This window comes from Diachasma alloeum, unplaced genomic scaffold (assembly GCF_001412515.2).
Source record: "Diachasma alloeum isolate Michigan unplaced genomic scaffold, Dall2.0 Dall_scaffold_00302, whole genome shotgun sequence".
In the NCBI taxonomy this organism is placed as follows: Eukaryota; Metazoa; Arthropoda; class Insecta; order Hymenoptera; family Braconidae; genus Diachasma; species Diachasma alloeum.
Genome location: NW_021680441.1, coordinates 921,352 through 948,980, shown reverse-complemented (window position 1 = coordinate 948,980; position 27,629 = coordinate 921,352). Strand labels below are relative to the sequence as shown.

Below are 27,629 nucleotides of genomic sequence, written 5' to 3'. Positions count from 1 at the left end.
ATGGGGATTGGTTAGAGTGGGGTCACTCGGAGATAGAGAGAGACAATCTCACTATTACCCCACCAGCATTCCCCACCCGCAAGCCGCAACAATCAGCTGATTCTCCTCTCCCCTCCGCCGGCCATAAACCGCCCCCACCCACAAAAATCCCACCATTCCCCTGACGAAATGCCGCGCACAGTGACAACATCTGCACCTGCATCAATACAAATCCCCGAAAAACACGAGTGAAACTATTCTCCACCCGCTAATGATGACATTAACCCCGCGGTATTTCGCTCCGATCTGAATTCCCGCCGAGCGCAGCAAAAAAAGTCGTCGGGGGCCTATTTTTTCACTCAGTAACACGTCAGGCGTGCGGAGCAGCGACTGGTTCATCCCCGAAATCGTGACGGGAAAACTCGGAAGATCGGCGAAACGTCTCGGGATTTATAACATTAAAAAAAAATTTTTTTGCTTGTAAAATTTGTGATTGTGAAGTTGATGGAATAGTGAAGTGAGGAAGGTTGGGCTGAGGGTTATCATGACGATTTGGAGGTAGGATGAAGCTCTCCCGCGTTTACTGGACTCTTCTCCTCATCTCTGTCGCGTCAAGGTGAATCAACATTATTTTTTACCGATTTTGGGGATTTTTTTGCTTCTGTAGGGCTGGGATACAGCTTCACGGAGAATGAAGAATTTTGGATTTTGAGGTTAGAGAAGCCCCGGGGTTTTGTGATGTGTGACTGACGTGGTCGTTCTCTATTGATTCTGAGAGGATATGGGGAAACCGAAGGGAAGTGGAGACTCGGGATTTAAATGTTTGTTGAAGTTGTTTTTTAGGGAAAAATTAGAAATTACAACTGCAGTTTTCCTTGTGGGAGGGGGTGAATAGAAGAATTTATTCTTGGAGAATTAGAGTTTTCAGTTTTTCCTCTTTCAAACCATTGATTTCAATTAAAACTTCCGGATGATTATCATTCTTCGAATTTTTAGTTATTCTGATGTTTTTCTCTCAATTTCAATAGTTTAATTTTATTTTTTATTTTTATTTATTCAAGTCTTCCACTTCTTTCTTGGATTTCGTCAGAAAAAATCTCTTAGAGGAGGTTGGGGTAAAATGGACACTTTGGAGTTTTTTAAAAATGTTAGTGACGAGTTGAAATCTTGATGAAATTTAATAATTTTTTTTTCAATACAAAGAGCAATTTTTCCCTTTGTGATGGGCCTAAACTGAGCTCTATTGATACATTTGTTCCTAAGTTATGAATAATTTAAAAAAAATCTAGTGTCCATTTTACCCTACCCTCCCTTAAAATTTTTTCACTGAATAATAAATTATTCAAACCTGTTATCTGTCCACAGTTGCCTTCTATTCATAATAGTTGCCTCCGAGGGGACGCATGGACCCCTCCAAAAACATCAGCTCAGCAAGACCAAGCTGAGGGACAATATCACAGTCCAAGACGTACCAGTTGACACTGGAGGGGGAATTCTAGATGCACTCAATAATCTACGTGACGAAAATAACGAAGATACAATTGACAAGACTGACACGCTTGGGGGGAATTCTGAGGTAATCCCATTCCCTCATACTTGATCGAAATTATTTCGCATTCGATCCAAACATGTCAATTACTCCAGGAAAAATTGACAAAAAAAACAAGAAGCGAATACTGGGGATTCGTATAAATTGACTCCTCATTATCATGTGCGAACAGCTGTTGATGGAGAATTATCTTTCAGGAGGAGAATGCATCCCCAAGGATTTCAGAATCTCCACAGACATCGCAGAACGATGAAAACAGGAGGGATAATTTGGATTGGATCAATGAAAGTCTCACCCAGCAGCCGAATTTATCACAGGGGTGAGTAAAATTAACTAGACAGTAATTAACTAGATTCTATTCAAGTCCCATTTGACTGGTTGTACTCATAGCCCCAGGCGTGTTTCAACGAAAAAAAAATGAAGCTGAAACTAGCAGAATATTCGTCGGCGGAAAATTCAATTTAGGGGATATTTAAGGATATCCAAGTACTTTGGCCATTTTTTCTCCAGTGAAATGCTTTTCTACTTTTGTAGTCGAGCCTCACAGCTTTCATTTGACCCCCATTTGACCCTAAGTTTCCGGACATTTTACAAAGATTTTATTATTTAAACTTTGCAGGTCTGAATTTGAATCTTGATATTGAACTGTTAGAAAACATTATAAAAATCTGGAGAAATTTTAGAATGTTTACTTTTGGAGGAAGATTGATAAAATAATTAAAAAGTTGCAATTTTTGAAAATTATGAGCCTTTTCTATAAATAATTTATAAACAATCAATTTTCTACCATAAAAATCATTTGTTCAGAATCGTAACAAATTTATTCATATTCAGAATTTTACTATAAATCGATTTCATGCCTAAAAGAAGGTTTCCGAAAGTTTAAACAATTTTAATTATTAATAATTTATTAATTATTATTAATTTATTTTATATATAAACAACGAATGTTTAAAAAATAATAATTCTGTGCAAAATGAAATTTGAATGAAACTGAATATTCATGATTTTTTTCAAATTTTTCTCACGCAATTTGATTGACAAATTTGATGATTGAAAATAGTTGAATCTATAGTGTGTTCTGTACCAAACTGTAAAAGATACTTGGATATCCTTAAGTGCAGGAGAGTCAAATAATCATATGTACAAACGTTGTTTAAGTGCGAAAGAGTTTGTACATTATTTAAAAACATTTGTACACCCCCAGATTTGCCTAAGACAGATCCTCCGCTATCGAATCTTTCGCTAGTTTCAGGTTCATCGAAAAAAAAGTGATCATGAGTGTTTATTCCCAAAATTCCACTCTCGCACTGTCCCAGAGATATTTCTTTATATTATAAAAATCCAATCGACTCGGTGATAAAAATTTCGTACTCGAAATTGAGACTCCAAAATTAAGAGTCATAGGGGTCATTAGGGTAGTATAAGGGCCATAAGGGTCAGCCCAGAGTGTTACCAGATCGTGACGTCACTCCATTTAAAATTGTACAGGTTTTGGCTATAAATCGCAAAAATCTGGCAACCCTGGCCCAGGGTCATAGGGTCAAAATAAGGGTCGCGAGGGGTGTAATGAGGTTAAAAATGTCAGAATCACATTTTCATTGGAAATAAAATGGCCCTCATGCTACTCATCCTCACTGGCGACCTATCTAGCTTCGATCCCTATAAATGCTGAATCTGTGAAATTACGATCATTATAATCCATGATTACACAGCCGTCACATCTCAGCGAAAACTATTCAGTCAGGTCGCAACAGCTCTCCCGATAGACGTCATGCAGGTGCTGTCAGCCAACTATCTCATGAGTTTTGATCTGTTAACATTCAAACCTGAGTTTCGAGTCATCCGTTTGAATAATTCTTATTCATCACTATTGTATGACCGTTTTTTATTTTTTATCGGACACGTGACTGTGGAGAGTTATGGAGAAGCCAAATGTGCCTCGTTCTTCTTGAAGTTGGAAATATGGTTCTACTTCTGTTTTTTGTTTTTTGTTTTTATTGTTTTCTAGGGAACATAATTTTTTTTTCTCAATGATTTGTTCATTCTTCCAACTTGCAATTAATTTTGTTCTCATTCTCGACGTCATCATGAAGTCCGTGTTCATATGCTTATAGAGAACTTGATGGATCATTTCGTTGGAATGTTTTTTCAACTGATGGATATTCCAGAGATGGTATTGCGATGGAAATTGTTTCAAGGCTCGACTCAAACTGACCTCGTTCCACCACAGACGATAGTTTATCTGGGGGGAGCCACTGGGCACAGTGATAGGGCCAATGATAACAATATTTGAGAATGGTTTGTTCACCTTAGTCGAATCTAGGGGTGTCCATATTAGAAATTACGAGAAGCGAAAACCGGGGATTCGTATAAATCATTGAATTACTAATATTAAGAGAAATTGCACCTTAAAATAATTCAGGTTCACTCATCTCCATTGAAATTAAAAAAATTAAATAATTGGTAATATGAAATTGTCAATTGACTATTGAGCAAATAATTCCAAGCGTCATAAAAGAACTCAATTATTGATTGATAAAACAATTCGCAATTTGAATATTCAATTGATGATTCATTTAATAATTAAAAAATTGTTGAGTAACATTAACCAAGTGACTGACTGAAAATTTAACTTTATTTAAAATTTGTGACTATGCAGATGTCTGGAAAAAACTCTAAATTTTTATTCAAATTTCCATTCCGAATATCTGGCCTCTCTAAGGAATACTAATATCAAGGAAAATTGCACCTTAAAATAATTAAGGTTCACTCATCTCCATTGAAATTAAAAAAATAAAATAATTGGTAATACGAAATTGTCAATTGACTATTGAGCAAGTAATTCCAAGCGTCATAAAAGAACTCAATTATTGATTGACAAAACAATTCGCAATTTGAATATTCAATTGATGATTCATTTAATAATTAAAAAATTGTTGAGTAACATTAACCAAGTGACTGACTGAAAATTTAACTTTATTTAAAATTTGTGACTATGCAGATGTCTGGAAAAAACTCTAAATTTTTATTAAAATTTCCATTCCGAATATCTGGCCTCTCTAATGAAATAACAATGAAAAGTGGCCTATCATCCTCTCGTCACAATCGAGGTTCACGAATCGATCATCGACTGGTGACTGGCGCACATTTTTCCGTCTAAAAATAGAAATTCGCATGCCCAGACAGTAGAGCGTTTTTATGCAGCACGAGGATATCGAACGTATCAATTACCGTCTCAAATATCGTGAAACCTGTTTATTAACAGGTGTAGGAGATAGTGAGCGGTGAGTTATTCAATTTGAAAATATACCACTTAATTTTCAACAAAAAATCAGCAGCAGATAATAAATAATACAATGAATAGTAGAAGCAAAACGAGTCATACGAAACAAAATTATTGATTTTAAAATTGATTAGCTGTTAATTTATTGTTATATCGATTGTCTGAGTAATTTGAGTAATCAATCAATCAATTGATCAATTTTTTTATTGATCAATTTTTTGATTGATTACTCAAATTACTTGATTTGCGAATCAATCAATCAAAAAATAGATCAATTGATTGATTGATTCGCAAATTCAGTTCTGAATGGAATGTCTCTCGTCCTCAACGAAAAATGATTGGATAAGAGTGAAATCCAAATTTCGAATTTAGAATAGAATGGAATGGTAATATGACGTAACGCGTACCGTTAATTTTGTCGGAAGAAATGAACTGCGGAGTTGAATGCGCCAGTTATTCAAAGTCAATTGCATGAAGAAGTTCAATGTCAGTCACCTTCGGTCGACGTTTCTTTATCATTGAACTTCACTTTTTTCTTCCTTTGCATTTCTGTGGTATATTCTCGGAGGGGATATTTATAACTGCGATGAGTCTGCGGGGTTTATGATACCGACGAGTTAGTGTCTTCAGAGGTCAATTGTTCACTAGTTTTTGAGCAATTAGTAGAGTAACTGGGAGGAAGAGGTGTTTTGAATTAATGATTCTAGGAATCTTTTTCCCCGGAAAAAATTTCTCGGAAAAAATTTCCCAATAAAAAATTTCCCGATTTTATTTTCACCACAACACAAACAGTACAAGTACACAACAAATTTTTTTCTGGAGGATTTTTTTTTTGAAAATTTTTTCCGGGAAATTTTTTTCGGGGAAAAAGTATCCGCCTACCTGAATTAATGCTGGTGATAAATTTATACTTTGTTAACTAAAGTCTTGAATTACTCGGAATATCACTGGGAATTTCTGTGAACAATTCAGTTGGGGGAATTAGTTAATTCGTTGAGAATATTCACAGAGAATAAAGTATTGATTTTCAGGGATTTGTCATCAATTATTGGTGACACCGGATGCTGACTAGAATGATCCTGATTATCAGTGATTTTTATCACTGAAAATTGCACAGAGAAAACAAGTGGATTAGCTTTAGAAACTAGTTTCTAGATTTTAGAAACTCCTGTTCTTAAGTTTTGAATTGTTTTCAAGAAAAAATATTTTCTAGAACCAATGCTGAATTTTTTCGAGGTATTTGAAGGACATAAGTGCCCGAGACACTTATGCCCTTTAAATTCCTGAAAATGAGTGACATTTAGCTGAAAAAAAAATTTTTTTCTCTGTGAAATTGCTCTCTTTATTGAAATACCAAATTTCGGTTGGAGAATCTCACACGCTTCTCGTCCGAGCTTGACTAAATATTTTTTTATAATTTATCGAAACATGCTAGACGGTTTTTATGAACCCCAGAGGAAAGAGGGATAGGGGAGAGTGGGGTAAAATGGACACTTTAGACTTTTGTTTTAATTACTCATAATTCAGGAACAAATTTATCAATTGAGCTCTGTTTAGGCTCATCACGAAGGGAAAGAATAATTCTTCCCCTTCTTGCAATGACAAAAAAATTATGACATTTTATCAACATTTCAACCCGTCATTAACATAAAAAAAAAAGTCAAAAGTGTCCATTTTACCCCAACCTCCCCTAGTTGTTTGAGGTAATCAAAAAGTTTCAGTCGAAAATCTCGATTTTTGAGAAAATCATACAGCGCGAGTGCTGATGGGTCAGCCCGTCAAAGGTCAAAGGGTCGTGTGACCCTTATGACCACTCTGTTTTCGCTAGAAAATAATCGGGAGCATGGATATCTTATACAGAGACTGAACCGTTTGATTTGCTCTGAAAAATAGTTCCAAGTGTTTTCTCAGTCCTTGGCATTCCCCGAAAGATTATCGAGCGTAATAAGATTTCCTACTGAATTCCGCGTCTCGTGGCTTGAAAATCGTCACTGTTTTCATCTGCGCACGAGGAAGCCCCGGAATGTTTATCCAGACGTGACGAACAAGTGGGGGACTGGGCAATAATACGAGGAAATCGGCGTGCACTGGTTGACGGGTGTCAAGGTCACCACGAAGCCCCGACCAGGATGGATTGGCCACGCGACGGGGGCTACCGATAATGCGAATGAGTGTTATTATATAGCCCGTTTTCCTTGACAGTGGAGCAGTCCAAAGTGCTTCTGTTCATCCCTTCGGCGCCGGAAAATTATCCAATTCTTTCTAAGCTGTTTTTTTTTTCGTGCAGCTTCTGTTGATGTTTTCCTTCCTCAAATGTAAACAGACCGAGCTGTCAATATTTATCTCAACTAAATGATGAAAATCTGGGGAAAATCTTTTCGATCGAACAAGTGGAAAGAATTTTTCACCTCAGAAAAACGTAAATAGAAAATGGGAAAATGTCGGCGCTCGAAAATCGCGAGTCAAATATGAAGAATCGAATCTGATGAGTTAAATGTCAGGAGAAATATGTTGGGGGTCGAATGTCGAGGGTCAAATATTAATTTTATTCTCGCATAGGCAACTTTCGTGATTTTTAACAAAATTATAATCTCAAATTTCGACCTTAAACGATTAATTTTCATTTATTAACATTCGAAATATTGCTCGTTAATTAATGCTTGATTATTGAAAGTGGTTTCAGTGTACAACCACGGCCTCTTATTAATTAATTTTAAAATTGTGGCTGGGTAACCGGTTAATGAAATTGAACCTCTTTGAATCAACTCATATTAATATGGATATTCAGACGCAGATGTACGGGTTTCCCCATTCGGCACCTCCCTCGACAAGGCAAATTTGAATTTTCATTACATTAAGGTATCAAATTAAATTCAAAACAATGTTGGTAAGGCGTATATATCTATAGGTAGGGGAGGTTGGGGTAAAACGGACACTTTTGACTTTTTTTCAAATGTTAATGAGGAGTTGGAATGTTGATGAAATTTAATAATTTTTTTTTTCAATACAAAGAACAATTATTTCCCTTTGTGACGAGCCGAAACTGAGCTCAATTGATAAATTTGTTTCTGAGTTATGAATAATTTTTAAAAAGTCTAAAGTGTCCATTTTACCCCACCCTTCCCTATATCCAGGGTTCGTGAGGAGAATTTAAAAAGAATAAAAATATGGGGTGAACAGTCCAAATGTTGACGGGGGGGTCAATTAACGATCTATCGAATCGATTTTTTAAAAATCAAGTCGATATTTCCATCTATGATGTGAGGATATATTTGATGGTGTATCTGCTGTTTTATAATTTTTAAAACATAATTTTCGGCAGAGCTATTTTTTTTTCCTCAGAGCATTACTTATGCCACTTTGTAACGTTCGACCGAAATAATAGGTTCCAAAAGCATCCGATTTTCAATCAATTATTGTAAAAATCTAGGCAATGTTTCTCCATAATTCTTTCCGCTTAGCTATCCGTGCGTTTTAGAACAGGTGATTAGGACAATTAGAAAAACTGAACTCCATGCAGGTGCCCCATTCCGCGCGTAATATTTGAGAACTTTTGAGGAAATTGGAACGTTTCACACAGGACGTGCTACATAAGGTTTATCCCACAAGAATAAGAAAATTAACCACTAGGACTTGTATCCTACAAACGTATTTGGTAGTTTTGAAACGAGTTACTAACCAGTTTCAACGTGTCAGATGATTTCCCGTCCGTGGATTTTTCATTCACAGAGAAAAAGTTCTTCCTATCTAGGGCAGAGCTGTCTCCATCCGCTGAACTCTCATGAACATAATAAAGCTGTTGAGACGCTAAATTAATGTAGCATTAATTATCATTCGATGGATCAACGCCCATAATTACAACGCCGTGGCTATTCGCACTACCACGCGCAGCGTGTCACACGCGGAAATTCGTATAAGGGTCGGACAATAGTACAATACGCAGCGTGCCACACGCGGAAATTCATATAAGGGTCGGCCAATAGTACAATACGCAGCGTGTCACACGCAGAAATTCATATAAGGGTCGGCCAATAGTACAATATGCAGCGTTTCACACGCGGAAATTCATGTAAGGGTCGGACAATAGTACAATACGCAGCGTCTCACACGCAATGTCTCACACGCCGCGTGTCACACATGGAAATTCATATAAGGGTCGGACAATAGTACAATACGCAGCGTCTCACACGCAATGTCTCACACGCCGCGTGTCACACGCGGAAATTCGTATAAGGGTCGGACAATAGTACAATACGCAGCGTGCCACACGCGGAAATTCATATAAGGGTCGGCCAATAGTACAATACGCAGCGTGTCACACGCAGAAATTCATATAAGGGTCGGCCAATAGTACAATATGCAGCGTTTCACACGCGGAAATTCATGTAAGGGTCGGACAATAGTACAATACGCAGCGTCTCACACGCAATGTCTCACACGCCGCGTGTCACACATGGAAATTCATATAAGGGTCGGACAATAGTACAATACGCAGCGTTTCACACGCAACGTCTCACACGCCGCGTGTCACACGCGGAAATTCGTATAAGGGTCGGACAATAGTACAATACGCAGCGTGCCACACGCGGAAATTCATATAAGGGTCGGCCAATAGTACAATACGCAGCGTGTCACACGCAGAAATTCATATAAGGGTCGGACAATAGTACAATACGCAGCGTTTCACACGCGGAAATTCATGTAAGGGTCGGCCAATAGTACAATACGCAGCGTGTCACACGCGGAAATTCATATAAGGGTCGGCCAATAGTACAATGCGCAGCGTGTCACACGCGGAAATTCATATAAGGGTCGGACAATAGTACAATACGCAGCGTCTCACACGCAACGTCTCACACGCCGCGTGTCACACGCGGAAATTCGTATAAGGGTCGGACAATAGTACAATACGCAGCGTGCCACACGCGGAAATTCATATAAGGGTCGGCCAATAGTACAATACGCAGCGTGTCACACGCAGAAATTCATATAAGGGTCGGACAATAGTACAATACGCAGCGTCTCACACGCAATGTCTCACACGCCGCGTGTCACACGCGGAAATTCGTATAAGGGTCGGACAATAGTACAATACGCAGCGTGTCACACGCGGAAATTCATATAAGGGTCGGCCAATAGTACAATACGCAGCGTGTCACACGCAGAAATTCATATAAGGGTCGGCCAATAGTACAATATGCAGCGTTTCACACGCGGAAATTCATGTAAGGGTCGGACAATAGTACAATACGCAGCGTCTCACACGCAATGTCTCACACGCCGCGTGTCACACGCGGAAATTCGTATAAGGGTCGGACAATAGTACAATACGCAGCGTGTCACGCGGAAATTCATATAAGGGTCGGCCAATAGTACAATATGCAGCGTGTCACACGCGGAAATTCATATAAGGGTCGGCCAATAGTACAATATGCAGCGTGTCACACGCGGAAATTCATATAAGGGTCGGCCAATAGTACAATATGCAGCGTGTCACACGCGGAAATTCATATAAGGGTCGGCCAATAGTACAATATGCAGCGTGTCACACGCGGAAATTCATATAAGGGTCGGACAATAGTACAATACGCAGCGTCTCACACGCAATGTCTCACACGCCGCGTGTCACACATGGAAATTCGTATAAGGGTCGGACAATAGTACAATACGCAGCGTGTCACACGCGGAAATTCATATAAGGGTCGGCCAATAGTACAATACGCAGCGTGTCACGAGAGTGGGGTAAAACGGCCCCTTTTGACTTTTTTTGTGATACTCTTAACTCTGGAACAAATTCATTAATTGAGATCAGTCTAGGCTCATTCTAAAGGGGAAGAAGTGTAGTTTCCATAGAAAAAAATTATTCTATTTCATTTCACATTGAATGAGCTGTTAACATTTTTGAAAACATCAAAAGGGGCCGTTTTACCCCACTCACCCCTAACACAAAAAGTCCAAAATTTTAATTTGAACGATTACAAAGCTTCCATGCGGACGTAAAAAAATAAAAATAAATTTCAATTGATTGAAATGCATCCATCTCTCAATTTCAACCACTCGTGACATTAAAATCGAAAAAAATTTATAACAGATGGTTGTTTATTCCTTGCTGAATAAATTTGTTAAAAAACCTCTCAAACATATTGGAATCTTCGATGAATATGGCACACGCCCAGTGGCAAACGCGCCTGTTTTCTAACCCCTCTACCCCGTTTTGTATTGCGGTTCTCAGTACTCGCGACTTGTTCTGGCTTCAGTCATGCTAGTGAGGCTCACGCGGCCGCTGCTTCATCGCACCGGCGTGATAATGGAACTCATTCTTATCATATTCCGGTGTTTTTCACTTCCACGATGGAACCTCGAGATTTTGGAGTAATGAGAGACGAAATAAATCCTCGAGTGGTGAAAAAAAAATAATCAACTATTCTGAATTAATCGTTGCAATTGAATTTGATGAAATACAGTAATTTTGTCAGTTAAAAGTGAAGACTTTGTTGCTGTTTCAACAATTCTGTTAAAACATATGGACTAAAAGTTGTGGAAGAATATTGTCAAGTGTCACTCAATTATTCTGTTATCAGTGAGAGGTGATGTAAATATTTAAAGTTAGTGTCGCGACAATTGCTGATAATATGGATAACATGACAGTTCAATAAACAAATGGGCTTCGAGGTTTAAAGAAAAATAATTAAATCCAAAATTGAGTTGAGTGCATTCCCCTGACCTTGAGAGTATCTTATTTTTTTTTTCGCTGGACTCACGTTGTAATCCCGTTCCTCATGATTACAACCGTTAGTAGATTTCTGCTGTTTCCATTAGTTTTTATTAAAATTAGTGATGATAAATGGAGGGAAGAAGTGATTTTCATCTAGGTTGAACGGTTTTTTTTTCATCATCGTTTCGGTTTCTTTGGGAAGACTTTTTTTTTTTCGTTTTGATTATGAATTTGTGGTAATTGGGGTATAATCTCATTAACTTCTGCTCCATGACTGCAACATAATACAGATTCTCGGGTCGCGTGTCTCCTATTTTTAAGTTCGGTGTGACTGTTTTAGAGTGGGACATTCAAATGTCCCAGAAAATCGTAGTGGCACAGGTGGTTGAATGCCCTCGCGTTCAAATAAATCATTAGTTTCGGTGAAGCTCTATTGAATAAATGAATGATAAAATTATGAAATGGCTCACTGTTGAGTTTCTTGAACTCTTAACGTTCTATTTCAATAATTTATTAACAAAGTTAATGAATTATGAAATATCCCAAAAAAATTGCAAACTTAAATTTGAGAAGTAATTTTTTTTAATGTGAAGAATTTTCACTGGATAGAGGGACAAAAAGTTGGAGAAAAATTACAAAACAAGTCGACCGACGGCGGTGGCTGCGCTGATAGAAAGGATTAGTTATTGTCAACAAATGGATTTTATTGAAGCGTAGGGTCTATTCGGTCTCACCAAATTCATTCGTTAATAGTTAACAAATGCATATTTGAAAAGCCTTGTTTGACTCGACTTTTACCTTTCGAGTGAACCATCCGTTAACTAGTAACGAATATTTATTTGGTCATATTCAACTCTACCATTCGTTAATAGTTAACGAATCTCGTTTGGAATAAATGAATCATTCTATCAGTGTGTGTGGTTAGAGTGTGGGATTGGCATGCGGGAGACCCGGGTTCGATTCCCGGGGGGGGGATTTATGACACTCTAAATCTCACGGTTTCATTGTCGAGCGGAAGTCTCACAAATGAGGTTTTCCCTTGTCCTTCGGCGAATGAGGTACAGGGGGTTGGGGGGTGGAAAAGGGAACAAATCGTAAAGACCCGAAAGGGTATACGAAGAAAAAAAAATTACCAAACAAGTCAAGTAATCGCGGAGCAACCTCGATTTCCGTTTTTTTCTCACCTTAAATAGGAGAAAAGTGCGAGATTAATAGTGAATTTTACTCCGTTGGCCCAGGAAAAATTCCGTAATTTTTACTAAACATTTGTCTCCGTAAAACTCGTCACGATTTTCGAGGTAATTTTTATCCAACTTTTCTCTCCACGTAGCCGAAAATACGTAAAAAATGTTTGTTTATTCAAAAAATACAATCAATGTTGAGGCACTATGAAAGCATGTTAAATTAATACAAAACCAACCATGGCGTTGTTAGCATTATCAATGTAATCGACTATTGCATTTCAACTCTCCTCATATTTATTAGTTAAATAAATATCGACCGCGAAAGCAGCGGAAGCGAGAATGGCGAAAATTCCGCTGGCCAGCATTTGATCCAAGTACTGGTCAATGTTCGGTCCCAGCATATTCCTGTCGTATGTATCGTAATTGTGGAGGATTACTACGCCAGCACCCAGGCACAAGAGGGCTCCCAATGTTGTAAAACACATTGCCTGAGAATATCAATTAATTCAGTGATTAGCATTATTGAAAACTGTTCGGAATTGAGGATATCCACTGATAGAAAAAATCTCTGACACGTAGAGTACAAGTTCTTGGCTCAAGAAACTACATCATTCGCGCCGTTTTAACTGAATGAATTCTTCATGACTTTGGATCAAAGAAATAGGGGAACTTGGCATAAAGTATTAAATATTGGACGGAACGAGCAGGAAGTTTCGCGTGCATCATAATGCTTTCCATATTAGGTCAGACTCGCTGGCAAGAATCTCTTGGCGGAAAGTAATCTTGCTTACATTTAATATCAATCTGATGAAGTTTCTATTCTCTTGTGTGAAGAATTCGTACTTTTCGCTATAGATAATTCTGTTTTTCATGATTTTCGACAGAGGTGATAGGGTTTCCAATCAAGTAAATCGGTCCTGAGGGCACACATCTTCCTCTCAGAATATACTTCAATTAGGTAAAACTAAGAATCTCTTGTATCAAGAGATTCATGGTCAAAACCCCATTCTCTTGTCTCAAGAAACCACTTCTCTCGTGTCAGAGATTTTTTCTATCAGTGTCCAAGCTGTTCGGGCGACTTTGTTGAGGGGATTTTTTTTCAGTTTATGGAGTAGGCCAAGGGTATTTTTTAATCGCAATATCAAGTTTAGTTTCCGAATATTTTTTCGAGAAAACAGTTTAGGAAAAAATGAATGATCCCATCTTTAATCCCTCTCGGACGGCGCCCTTTTGACATTAACCGTTAAGTCTCCTCAGCACAAATTTGAAAATCATTATTGTTACAATAATTTTGGGCCATGTTTAGGTCAGCAGCAGTAAATACTCAAAAAAAAAATTTAAGTAATCAAAATTGCACTACGTTTCGAATGCTCTAAGCATTCCTCCTCAGGTGCATCATTTTATTCTACAGAAAACGAAATAAAAAACAAAATTAATAATTATAAATCTAAAAAACTATTGCCAGAACTCAACTGCAATTTACAAAAAAATTTCCAAAAAACCTCACCTAAAATATCATATACTCCAAGAAATTCATATTCCTCAAGCACTGACGCTATGCTATCGGTGCGGCAAATAAACAACAGCCGTAACCTAGAACTCATCCTCTTTCGTTTGAAAATCATAATTTTTTTGTTTAAACAGATAAAATAAATTACAAAAAAAAAACATTGAGAGTGGAATGCACTGTTAACATTTTCGTCTGAATTCTCCCCATCAAATCCCGGAAATTTTTATCATGTTTAATTTCCACTGATATTTCAGGAAATATTGTGATTGGAAAATCAAATATTCCATACATTTTCAGTTTGAATTATCGGAAAATCAGTAGAATGCTTGATTTTTCAGTTCAATCATTCCGTGAAAATTCGTTAAAATCCGGAAAATTTAATGAAAAATTAAAAATTCATATAATTTTGTTTCTGAATATTCATGTTTCATTGAAAATTCAATCAAGCTGTGAGCGTGGGGTAAAATGGATCATTTCAAAATTCACCGAATTCGATTATATTTTCAGGCAAATTTTTCAAACCTCAAACATTGAGGTAATTTATTTAATTTGCATTATTTGTTCAAAAAGTGTTGAAAATTGAAAAAAAATCCGTCTTCCGCTCATTTTCCTCACCATTTCCTCAATATTACTAACTGATAAATCACTTGATTGATTAGAATTCATTAAAAAAAAAACTGAAAGAGAATTTTTTTTAACATTTTTTTTTCATCTTTTTTTGTTTTAAATGTTCTCTCAGGAGACATTGAAAATAATAAAAAATCCTTACCATATTTTTCACCATTTTCTCACCGCACAGGTAACACACTATGACGATTGCGTTGATCATTATGTAGCCACACAGGGCTAGGTAAACAAGTCCCTTACAGTTGTTATCACTCATCATGTTGATTCCATTATTGATGGGATCGATGATTAATCCCAGGGAAATGACGCAGAACACCTGGGGAAGTAAATAAAATTGAATCGCCAAATAAGCGCCCAGGGAGCGCATGGAATGGAGAGAAAATACAGTGGAGTCTATATTTTCTCCCTGATATTGTTCATCTCCAAGGAAAATTTTCGAGGAAAAGGAATTATCTTTTTTCGCAAATAGCGTAATTTGATTTTCGTTCATTTCACGGAGAAAAATTTCTAGTAAAATTTACCCTACCGTATAGTAATCGTGTTGTATACTGGGTCTTAAGGAATTTTTACCCTGACATTGTGGTCAAAAATGCCATGAGTCTAGTAAAAATTACACTATTTTGAGTAAAAATTCCACAAAAATATTGTAATTTTTACTAGACTCTAGACAATGGTTTACTAGACTATGAGTCTAGTAAAAATTACACTATTTTGAGTAAAAATTCCACAAAAATATTGTAATTTTTACTAGACTCAGCACTTTTTACTACAATGTCAGGGTAAAAATTCCGTCAGAGCCAGTATACAACACGATTACTATATGCTAGGATAAATTTTACTAGAAATTTTTCTCCGTGTTCTTCATGCGAAAATCCAAAAAAAAAAAAATTCTGACACATTTGAGAAAGAATTGTTCATATTCCTAGAAAATCAATTAATAACGTTTCCCTTATTTAAAAAAAATTACGGGTATTGATGGGGTTACTTTGAAAGGTGACAGGAGATTGATAAAAAATTCAAAATTATTAAATGATTTTTCAAATTATTAAATGATGTATTTAGCTCCTTGACGGCTAAACGATCTATTTCAATAATAATTCCATAAAAATAAAATGTTCGAAATATGTGTATTTGCATTTGAAAAACGCTCTATGACGACCGACTCCACCATTAGCCTTTGAGTTGCCGAACAAAATGTCTCCGCGATGAAAAACGATTGTCATATCGTAGTGTTTGACAAATGTATGATCTCATTCCTGTGGAATTTTTATTACGTACGAGTTCAATAATTTTACAGAAAAACGGCGAATCCCTGAGGTATCCCCTGAGCCTCGTGCAAAAAGCGGACGGAGAATCACTTTCCTGAGCCATTTTTTTTCAATTTTCCGCAGTAGTTTTCACCACCACCACTGAATCTCACTCTCTTCACTAAAAAATAGAACAGAAATAGTTGAAATTGATGGTCCACTGAATGAGGAAATAATTTCACTGTATCTTCTCCCCTCACCCGTGAATTTGTGATCCTCCGCGGGGGAATCTTTCCACTCAAGTGTCAGAAATACTAGGCGGGGCGTTTTCTGTAACAGTCTAAGTCCCCACTTTCACGGCTATGAGTTCAGAAACGCCTAAGTGCACTTAATTCGTAATTGGGGTAATTCACACGTAAGCGATCTCGGGTCATAGTAGAAATGATGATGCATGAAGTTTTATTTTCAAATGTTACATCCTCTGATTTTGGTCTAAAAAAAGATCATCTTATGTCAGAGGATTTGTGATAATTGGCGATGATTTCATTTAGAATTTTTTCGCTAAATCCATACACCTAGAAAAATAGTTTATTTGAATTCAGTAGCGAAGTGGTAAAACGGTACAAGTCAGTTTTCACTATTTACCAGTTTCCAATGAATATCTCGGAATCTAAGGGAGATAGCAAAATTTTTATTATAACATTTTTTGAAGAGCCGATTGAGGGCTACAACAAATGTAATGACGAAAATTTCGCTATCTTCCTTAAATTCGGAAGTATTCCTCAAAAACTCAACTGGAAGATGAGTCGACTTAAACAGTTTAAATCGCATATTCGGATTTTTCAGACCGCATTTAGTTACCCTAACAAAAAAAAATGGAAACGTAAATTGCAGCAATTAAAAAGCTCTCGGAAGCAAAACCTATTTGGAAAATTCAACTCCAAGTTTAGGCACAATTTGTTGAAAATTGAAAAAAAATCCGTCTTCCGCTCATTTTCCTCACCATTTCCTCAATATTACTAACTGATAAATCACTTGATTGATTAAAATTCATTAAAAAAAAAAAAACAAAACTGAAAGAGAATTTTTTAAAACATTTTTTTTTCATCATTTTTTGTTTTAAATGTTCTCTCAGGAGACACGGAAAATAATAAAACGTCCTTACCATATTTTTCACCATTTTCTCACCGCTCCGGTAACACAGGATGACGATTGCGTTGGTCATTGTGTAGCCACACAGGGCTAGGTAAAAATTATGGATTAAAAAAAAAAGAAAATTTATGAAAATTAAAACAAATTGTGTGGAAATCTGTCAATTTAGTATGTCTTCTTCCATTAATTGACACATAGAGTGAACCGTGAAAGCTCTTCCTCTCATTTCTCATCATTCAATCAATTGCTTTCTCTCCGTTTACGGTTTGACGTTGAAAATACAATATTTTTCCAATGTACACGAGAGAGCGTCTTCGTACTAATATAAAGGTGCATAATATCACGGGCAATCTCTTTCTCCTTTGATTTATTATTGCAGGCCAAAGCGATAGTAGCGATCTGTATTTCTCCTCTATTCACACATTTTTCTCGTTTTAATGGCCAACTTTTTCCAATGATTGGAGAATAAATAAATAAATAAATAAATCATTCATTTTTCAATTGAACGTCAAAAATACGAGTCTGAGGTGCGTTTGCTGTGAGAAAATGGAATCAAATTACATCTTAGAGCTTTTTTCATTTTTTTCATGCAAGAAATGGGCATAAAATATGTGGAAAATTTGTCTGTTTCTTGAAAATGAAAAAAAAAACAATAAATGTGAAAAAATCGATGAAAGCAAATTCATTCAGGTTTTATAGGCATTCGTAATCTCCGAGAAAATCTCAATCGGAGAAACATGTTTATAATACAGATAAAATCTCTCGATGTAACACGTAAGTGTCAATAAGATTGTAAATAATGCAATTTTTTCATCCATTATCACACGTTGGATTTCAGTGCCAGGGGGAATAGCTGTTGATGTATCCTCGGGGTTACCTCAATCTATCTACCGATGAAAAATCAACTTTCTCTTTTGTAAAATCCAATTTCAAGAACAACTCAATTTTTCCATTTTCCTTTCCATTTTATTCAATTGATTATGTGTTGGTTGATCAATCGATTGATTTTTACACGGAGGGAAATATTCAGTAAAAATTAAGTATCTTTTCCGTAATTCCGGAGCGAAATGTGGCTGTAGGAAATTTTACGGAACTGTCACGGAATTTTTCCGGAGCGTTCCGTAATTTTTATCTGAATCTCTTGTGAAAAATTACGATACCGTCACTTAATCCCCCCCCCTAGTTATTTGAATTAAACCATTTGTTTGATTCAAATAAATTTTATTTAGTTCAAATAAAATGGTTTATTTCAAATAAAATAATTTTATCAACTTATTATTATTATTATTATTATTTTATTTAATCAAATAAAATTTATTTGAATCAAACAAATGGTTTAATTCAAATAAATAGGGAGAAAAAAGGTTTGGGGGGGAAAATCTTATTTTCTGAGTCGATTCCGTAATCGGTGAGTGAAGTGAGAGTTCCGTAATTTTTACTGAACATTTCTCTCCGTGTAATTGAATTTTTTCAATCGATTCTCCATTTTTCAACCTTTACCTTCATTTCGAATTGTTAATTTTTAAAAATTATTATTCTGTGAAATTTTTCGTTGAATAGAAACGATCGGTCTAGTTTGCTATTGGGTTCCAATTTTAAATCTAATTTCCGACGTTGGTAACGTCACGTAAACCCTGCGCCAACTTGGTGCTGGAAAAAAAAAGTAAAATACGCAAGTGGAATACTTAAAAATCCTTCACCTCAGATAATTAAATCCAATTGAAAAGAAAAATATGTAATACTCCCGCTCCCAATTGTGAGTGCATTAGTAACAAGGGGGAATTTAATTATACTCTGCGTGAGTGATAACTGCGAGTTGAATGGAATTTTTAAATGGTTACTTGGTGTGGGATGATGAGGCATCCGGAACAAACACTCACTATTTCCGATATAAATAAACTCAACTCCGTCAATCATCGTATCTCAGCAAGAATTAATTATCCAGAATTATTGTGATTTTTTGGCTTCGCAGAAACAATGCATTTGGAATCGTACACTGTTAGAAAATGACTCTTGAAATTTCAAGTAAAAATCTTGAAATTTTTAACAACGAATAATGTACATGGAATTTCCATTGATCTTGTTATTGATAAATCAGTAATGTTCTTGAATATTCAATGAAATTTGATTCCTCAGGTGCGTACGACAATGAAAATTACTGAAAATCATTCAAATTCAGGCAAATTTTGTTCTGAATTTTCAATCTGTTGCCTGATTTTCGCGATAGGTTTGAAAATCCAAATTGTTATTGAAAATTCAATGATCATTCGTAATGAAGAACTTAATTTTATTGAATTTCCAAGGTGAATCAGGAATTCCATGAGCAATTTAGTCTGAAATTGAATTCAAGTTCAGAATTATTAAAAATTAAAATGCATCTGTTACACAAATTTCAAAAAATTTCTAACAGTGTAGGCGACTAGAGTTATTTTGTGGGAGCTTTGTAATGGTTTAAATTGAAGTTTTGGATTGTTCGCTAATGAATGGATCGAATTGAATCTTTTTCTTCAAATGTAGGTATTGTTGAGCCCCATCAATCGCCGTTAATTGAAATTTAAGTCATCGATTAGTTTTTTTAAGTTTTGAATTTTTTCGAAAATCGGTTGTCCCACGATAACTAAAAAAAAGAATTGAGGTCGCATGAGGGTCAGGATCAGGGGCGTCTCCTGAATTTTTAAAGCTCATTATCTCTCGTTTGACTAGGGTGTTTCGACACAACACGTCATTTGGAGAACACAGAAACATGAAATATTTATTACAACAGCGTGACAGTGACGTTAATTTTCATATTGGGTATAGAATTTTTTTTTATTTTTCCGGGGAGTTTTAGAGATTTTTTGTCCCGCACTTTGAGAGGGTAAAATAACTCAATAGCGCTCCCAGTGATCGCAAGGGGAACTTGATTCCGGTGAGTTGACGTCATGATCCCAAAAAGTGTTCAAAATTAATGCGCTTTTAATCAGTCATTGCAAAATATCCAGAGCAATTTTCGGGAAATTGTTTACTCTGGATTGCTTCATGGACTGCAAAGACTATTCATTCAAAAATATTCGAAAACTGGACTCTGTAAGTTCCCTATAAACTTGGAAATTTTTCGAAATATCAGTGGAAATTGAAATTTTTAAAAAATTTCCGGGATTTGACAATTTGAAAATTTTTAACATTGAATTCAGTAGTGAAGCGGTAAACCGGATTAAGTCGATTTTGACTTTTGATCAGTTTTTGATGAATATCTCAGAACTTAAGAGAGATAGCAAAATTTTTTTCATGACCGTTTTTGTAGAACCAATTAAGGGCTATAAAAAGGTCATGACAAAAAATTTTCTATCCCTTTTAGATTCCGAGATATTCGTCAAAAACTGGCCAACAGTAAAAATCGACTTGACCCGGTTTACCGCTTCGCTACTGAATTAGACCGTTGATTGGGCACAAACTCAACCAGAATGCTTTTATTCACATCAACTTTCGTTCAGAATTTACTTCAAATTTAAAAATTTAAAAATTTGAATTAAAAAAAAATTCAAATAATGTTTGTGATACTTCAATGATTGCACAACGAATGTGAAGAAAAATCCATCCACAATCCACCCGGAATTTATAACAGATGTCAAGTAAGCTGAACAATTGGTCGTAAAATCCCACACGCGCAACCATGTGCAATGACTTCCGATCTGGAATGTTATTCCCTCTAGTGCTCTTATCGTCCACCTCGTACCCTTATTTTTCCCAATTTTTCTAAACCAATGTATCCCCAACACTGGTGCATATTGCCCGTGGGCCGATTGTGTTACCTCGCCCAAACAGGTTCGCTCACATGCATCACAGGATGAAGTGTTAAAAAAATGTAACAGTATGTGCGAGGGCGAACAGCCGACGAGTTTTCACATTCATTTTAGATTTGAAAGTGTCGGTGACTGTTGGAATATCATTTCCGTCCCTCCGTCGACAATTCCTCACTATTATTAAAAATGGAAATTCCACTGACACTTCGGTAGTAGTTTTGAGAGGAGGAAATTCATGGAATTTCAAATTCACTGAAAATTCAGGAATATTTTCACCTGTTTTTTTAAATTTCAATTAATTCTTATCAAGGAGTTGAACTGAAATTTCAGTGCATCTATCATTTCATAAAAAGTTCCAAGAAATGGATCTGAAATTTCAGTCAATTAAAAATTATTGATTTTTCATTTTTTCATCAAATCGTAAAAAACCGAAAAACCAATTTTTAATCATCCGAGAAAAATACTGATATCTTAATCCCGAGCAAGTCTCGATAGTTTTCCCCAAGTTTTGAATTTCAAATTTCCCAAACGAACACTCGATATCGACAAAGTAACCGGTGAAAGCTCAAACGTGAATCAATTCCCTCAATCCCCCAGGAACGGATCCACTTGATAATAGAAACGAATTTGATATTCCATGACATTGACGACAATTTCTCTCCGCGAAGCTGTACCACCCGAGAGTAATTCAGGGCATCACCTCCCCGTGACATCCAAATCTCAACATCTAATCAATTATCGTCAACTGACGGTAAAAAAACGTAAAAATTCTGAATGATAGACACCTTATCTTCCGCAGAAAAAAAAGCGATTCCCCCCCTCGAAATCTCTGTGAAGTCCAGTGGAGATGGATTACAACAAGTTCCGGCCACTTTCTATACCTATAAAGAATGAAATTCACTCAGTGCTAGTCATTAACCAGAAACCGGTAGTTGATTTCAGCTTTCCACCCCTTCTCCCATGGGAATCCAAGCGACATAGATTGATAAAACTCCCACAACATGCTTTCATTAGATCACGTTGCCCATTTATCATCGAAATTCAATAAGATTGAAACCTAGATGTCAATCACGTCACTAGGATTGTGAGAATTCTTACTGATAAGTTCAGTCGACTCACCGTATAAGAACCTTTTTATAAGACATTTCTTAGAAGATACCCAGGGCCGCGATAATTTTTTAACGAAAAAAGAGCGATCATAAGGTTCAACCGGTCTTAAGGGTCACGCAGGGTCATGCATTTCATCCTGAGGGTCAAACGTGGCAGAAGAACGAAGTAGTAATATGGATCCAACAGCCCCAAGAGTCAACGCTCTGTCTCGACACTTCTAGCCATTTGACCCTTAGGATCACTCCACTTGCCTCTTCCGTTTGGCCCTTAAGACTGTTTGATTCCCGGATTTCCATCACGTTTCTATCCCCTGAGATTATGTTTAAAGAAAATAAAAGAGGACAACATAAAGTAATAGCATTAAAGTCCTCACGTAGTCATTAATTATCAATGCCAATCGAGTAGAGATAGGAAATTCTTCAAATGAGAGAGAGCAGCAAAGAAGGTGTCTTATATCAAGAGTCGACTGTTCTTGCAGACCACAGAAAGCTTGTGAACACCATCCAGAGAAAACCCTTACCAACCAAGACTTACACCCCATAAGCGTAAAAGTTGCAAGTGATATAATGACAAATTTGAGCAAGAACATTACCCGTGTAGCAGTATGTGGCTCAAATAAATGTGAAAAATCGTGACATACGGTTAAAGACGAGTCGGACATGTCAAAGGTCGTCACGACTGATTCCGGATGTTCTCTAAAGTGGAATGATGATAGCTCAAACTCCAAGCCATCATCATTGAGACATCTTATTCATGCCGCTGCCATTTATCTAGCCGTTATTGGTGCTTTGTGGTGTGTCCCCGCCTGTTTCTATAATCGGTGAGAACTCCCTCGAAAGAATTCAAGATTCCTCCAAAAGTCATTCTGACCTATTCATCCCATGACATACTATTTGAACATGAATTGTTCGATTAGGAAATTATGATAAACGCTTGCTTATTCAATCATCCCATCATTATGATTCCAGAATATCTGAAACCGGTCAATCAGTCGTCCTAACTCTCGTAGACACAGCCTCGGCGGAGCTGCAGAATCTGGCGGAACCCCACCTGTCCTCCGAGGCCCCATCAATACCATCAACGAAGAACCTAACAGTGCCTCCATCGACAGCACTAGACCCCGAGACGACAATAACGCTTTCATCGCCAGGAGTGGTCCGTCCGCCATCAGTATCTACGCTTCTCCTAGCAGCCGAAGGCCTCAACTTGACAGATCCAAAGGCCACAGAGCCGACGCCTCATGAGCCAGATCAAGTCCTGGTTGTCCGAGCAGATCAACGACCGCTGGAGGACACAATCCAAAATTCTGGAGACCCTCCGCTCGACCATGAAGTGGCAAAAGACCCCGAGGATCCGCCGAGCACTGAGGACTCCCTTCCAGCCTCTGGAGAACTGGAGGAGGCAGCCCGAGGGAAGCTCGTCACCGGAAGCCTTGAGGAGGCAACCGCGGTCGTTCTGGATAGTGTCGTAGGATCAGGCGCCTCAGAGCCACACGAGGACATTCCGTCCTTCAGCGAGTGGACGCAAAAGCGTCTGGAGGAGGCGGAAAAGAAGAAGACACATCCCAACGCCTCCATCCAGAACCAACCTGGCAATCCAGGCAGAAACATCGGAAGCATGAAGGTAAGATCAAAAAATTACGCATCACCAGATTGCGGTGCTAAAATCGTTGCCGCCAATCCTGAAGCGAGAAGTGCCAGGAGCATTCTAGTATCCACCAGGGACGAGTACATGCTCAATACTTGCACATCAAGAGTTTGGTTTGTCGTTGAATTGTGCGAAGCTATACAAGCCAAGAAAATTGAACTCGCCAACTTTGAACTCTTCAGTTCGTCCCCCAAAGATCTGTCAGTTTTCGTAAGCGATCGGTTTCCAACTAGGGACTGGAGCCCCGTCGGCCAATTCACAGCTAAAGACGAGAGAGACATTCAATCTTTCGCTCTTCATCCCCATCTTTTCGGCAAATTCATTAAGATTGAGTTGCACTCGCATTACGGAAGCGAACACTTCTGTCCGATATCGTTGTTCCGAGCGTATGGAACTAGTGAGTTCGAGGTCCTTGAAACTGAGACTGAGATTCAGGAGGCCTCAGGGCGTGATGATGAGGATGACGATGAGGAGGTGTTAGATAACGATGGGGGGGATTCTTCGAGGAATCTCTTCGGTTCCGCGACAGATGTTGTCATTGGAATCGTCAAGAAAGCGGCTGAGGTCCTGGTGAAAACTGGCGATCCTGCTCAGAGCAATGTCACTGACCAAGAGAGTATCGGGGAAAATATCACGTTATTATTCGCTAATTGCATGACACCGAGGTACACAATACTGTGTAACAATTGTACGGACGACAAGATCGCTCGGGTGTATGAGTTACTGAGCTGTCGAATCCATCAGTTGGATTCGATTCTGAAGATTCCATTCGTCATGCAAACGCTGCATGACGAACTCTGCAGTTCTCATGGGGTAGATATTTCGGAGCAATCGAAAAAGAAGATGGATGGTAAAGTTTCATCGTGGAATTTCAAAAACATGGGCTCCGCTTTCGCTTCAGTATTTTCTTCGGAATATGTCATAGCTCTTTGCAATGTCCTAGCAATAGAGGAGCGGAAGTCACTGGCGATACCGAGCCTCGAGGATTCCGGAAAGACTGTTAACACAACTTCGAACGAGACAAACTCATACAAATCAACCAAAGAGAGTTCTGCATCAACTCAAACAACATCTGCTTGTCTGCAAGACTCGGACGGCTTGAACTGTCGACCAACGCCTACAGTGACCAAACGGCACTCCGTTGATTCGGCGATCGAAGAAGACTTGAACAAAGATGTAAAGCCTCCAGGCACCATTGAGATAATAGCAACCCCGGAGATCCTGGCTTCTCAGATAAAGCCCACGAAGACTCTGGGCAAAGAGGACCTCAAGCGCGAGTCGTCAGTGCCAATTCTCGAACCAAGTAAAGACGCCACTGAGGAGACAGTTCAAGCAGAAGTCGTGACGACGCCCTCGCCCTTGATAAACCCCACATCTTCGCTAAAGGTTCTTGAGGAATCTCCGATTGTCACACCACTGGACGTCACGACTCAGACAACATACTCCCAGACGACAAATCCCACGAGTCAGGAGAGCACACCCGAGGCTACTCCACCAAAGACAGATGAAGCGCCGAAATCAGAATACAGTCAAGTCAGGCTAGAGGAGAAAGACGAGAAGCTCAAGGAGTCAGAGGAGCTGAAGCTGTCCCCCCAGGATCAGCTGAGCCTAGACACGCTTCTTTCCGACTTGAAGGATCTGGAGAGTGACTCCCCGATCCCGGGTTTAGCCAGCAATCCAGCGACCGTGACGTACCCCACCGCGAGTTCAACTCCACAGCAGAAAGAGTCGGTCTTCCTGAGGCTGTCGAACAGGATCAAGGCTTTGGAGCGCAACATGTCGCTGAGTGGTCAGTACCTCGAGGAGCTGAGTCGAAGGTACAAGAAACAAGTTGAGGAGATGCAGAGGTCTTTGGAGCGTGCGACAGCAGCGATGGGTGAGGAGTCCCGAAAGGGTGAGGAGAGGGAGTCGAGGAGATTGGAGGAGATTACAGCCCTCAGAGAGGAAGTGACTAGTCTGTCGGAATCACTCGAGACGCTGCTGTACGATCACAACAGCTGGCGAAGCAAGCTGTCGACATTCGGCCAACACATCATCTTCATCTTCGTTGAGCTTGTCGTTCTTGTCATCATTATCTCGTACTGCAGAAGATCGACGGATCTCGATGACGAGTTCCCCAGCAAGGTATCGGTGAAAGAGGTGACAAGACGCAAATCCGCCGAGTCCATGAGCCCAAACTCGCCGAAGGCGGCTAAGAAACGAAGACCCAGTGAGATTGCGTCCAAGATCACGGGGACTTATCGGGAGCTCATGATTGACGATCGAGCCGAGTCGAGGAAGGAGCGGAAGAAGAAGAGGAAGAGGGACTCCTTGATGAGGCTGACCACGAGTTTCGACTCGAGACGGGATAATCCGAAGGCCATTCTACCGTCGAGGAGATCATCCTCGATCGATTGTGGGAGTTACAGTAAAGTTGAGGAGTTGCAGGGGAGGCGTCGACCGGACTCGGCGCCCGATTCCTACGAGTGGAGCATCGATCGAGGGAAGGATGACGATGAGGGGAGGATTAATGGTGTTCCTCAGCATCGAATTGTCGTCGAGGAGATCGATGGCTTGAGTCGTTCCAACTACATCGTGGATGGTTTCATCGAGCGATTGTCTAGTGAATCGAAGGACTGCGGCGATCAGGTGTTGAGGAGTCCCTCCTCCAGGGGCATCAGTATCTTGAAAAATCGCCTTAATTCCCCGTCTTTCATCAAGACAGCCCTCAAATCACGGAGTCTGAGGGGTGATAAACACATCAATGAGGCCAATTCGCCGTTCTTGAGATCGGACAATTGGGAGTGGTACTCCAGAAACTCGGGTAGCTCTCGGTCTGATCAGGACAGTCCTCTTGGCAGCAACAATCAGTATATTGATGTCATAAGGAGTGACAGTAGAAACGGCAGCTCTGCCAATGGTCATCACGGTGTCAGTGATGACTCTGGCAGTGGTAGTAACACACCAACACCGGGTAAGAAGAAGAAAGAGGGTGGGTTCAAAAAAATTGTCAAGAAATTCTTCTGATTACCGTGAATGATATTCAAGGAGGTCAATCTCAGATGCGAATTTTCTACTTTTGCGAGCAACTTTTTTTTGTAAGACACTTTTGTTTTTCGAGGGGAAGAGATTAGGGAGCTTTTTTAATGTAGGTAGGAATCAATTTTTCAACTGTTGGAGGGGTTAACCAAAGAGGAAAATCGTGAAAGTATGGATGATTGTTGATGAAGAGTTTCGGGTGTTGAATGGAGGTTGTGGTGATGAAAATTATTGGGCGATTACTGGAGATGATGATAATTACAGTCGACTCGCTGTATAAGATATCCATAGCCCGGGCCAGTCTCTAGTGAAAGGAGAGGGAAATCATCTTATACGAAATCTATCGGAATCTATCTTATACGAAATATCTGGTTTCTATTTTTTTTTTAATTCCTCTCCCACTGTCCCTAATGTATCTTATATGAAGAGTTATTCGTATTGTAAGAGATACAATCCACTGTATAAGATAACGAAAGAAAAGTTATCATAAGGATCAAATGACCTTAAGATCCTAATGATATTAAGGATCAAACGTTCTCAAGGGTCCCTCTGCACCCTTAAAACTGTTCGATTCCAGTTTGTCCATCATGGGGAGTCATGTTTGAAAAAAAGGGAAAAAAACGATGGAATAAAAGTATTTAAACATGCGTGAATAATTAATTATCCAATTATATCAGTTATTAGAGGAAAAAACTTCATCGAATGAGAAAAAGTAGGGGATATCATATATAATGAGTCGATTGTATTGTGATCGAGATAATCAAACGCACGAAAAAATTTAATAGAAAAATATAGCGAATTCACTAGACTATTCTATTGGATT

The 27,629-nt window shown here is 38.4% G+C and overlaps 2 protein-coding genes across 2 annotated transcripts; one reads left to right on the top strand and one right to left on the bottom strand.

Annotated features, from left to right (window-relative positions):
* Nucleotides 1-170: 170 nt before the first annotated feature.
* LOC107039687 (SUN domain-containing ossification factor) lies at nucleotides 171-27,629 on the top strand. Its single transcript, XM_015259447.1, has 4 exons — nucleotides 171-595; nucleotides 1,345-1,555; nucleotides 1,726-1,847; nucleotides 23,110-27,629. The coding sequence occupies exons 1-4, from the start codon at nucleotides 543-545 to the stop codon at nucleotides 26,792-26,794; spliced, it is 4,071 nt and encodes a 1,356-aa protein (XP_015114933.1). The 5' UTR covers nucleotides 171-542; the 3' UTR covers nucleotides 26,795-27,629.
* Nucleotides 12,867-16,561, bottom strand: LOC107039689. The gene is made up of 4 exons (XM_015259448.1): nucleotides 16,358-16,561; nucleotides 16,129-16,278; nucleotides 14,993-15,166; nucleotides 12,867-13,201 (listed from the first exon to the last, which is right to left on the bottom strand). Exons 2-4 carry the CDS (start codon nucleotides 16,219-16,221, stop codon nucleotides 12,992-12,994), a joined length of 477 nt encoding a protein of 158 aa, XP_015114934.1. The 5' UTR covers nucleotides 16,222-16,278; nucleotides 16,358-16,561; the 3' UTR covers nucleotides 12,867-12,991.

Excerpts from the sequence above, each read along its gene's own strand:
- LOC107039689 (XM_015259448.1), bottom strand. The coding sequence starts at position 16,221 with ATGGCTCAGGAAAGTGATTCTCCGTCCGCTTTTTGCACGAGGCTCAGG. Across the intron at positions 15,167-16,128 it reads TCTGTAAAATTATTGAACTC|GTGTTCTGCGTCATTTCCCT; the intron begins GTACGTAATAAA and ends TTACTTCCCCAG. Across the intron at positions 13,202-14,992 it reads AGAAAATGGTGAAAAATATG|GCAATGTGTTTTACAACATT; the intron begins GTAAGGATTTTT and ends TGATATTCTCAG.
- LOC107039687 (XM_015259447.1), top strand. The coding sequence starts at position 543 with ATGAAGCTCTCCCGCGTTTACTGGACTCTTCTCCTCATCTCTGTCGCG. Across the intron at positions 596-1,344 it reads CTCATCTCTGTCGCGTCAAG|TTGCCTTCTATTCATAATAG; the intron begins GTGAATCAACAT and ends ATCTGTCCACAG. Across the intron at positions 1,848-23,109 it reads CAGCCGAATTTATCACAGGG|AATATCTGAAACCGGTCAAT; the intron begins GTGAGTAAAATT and ends TTATGATTCCAG.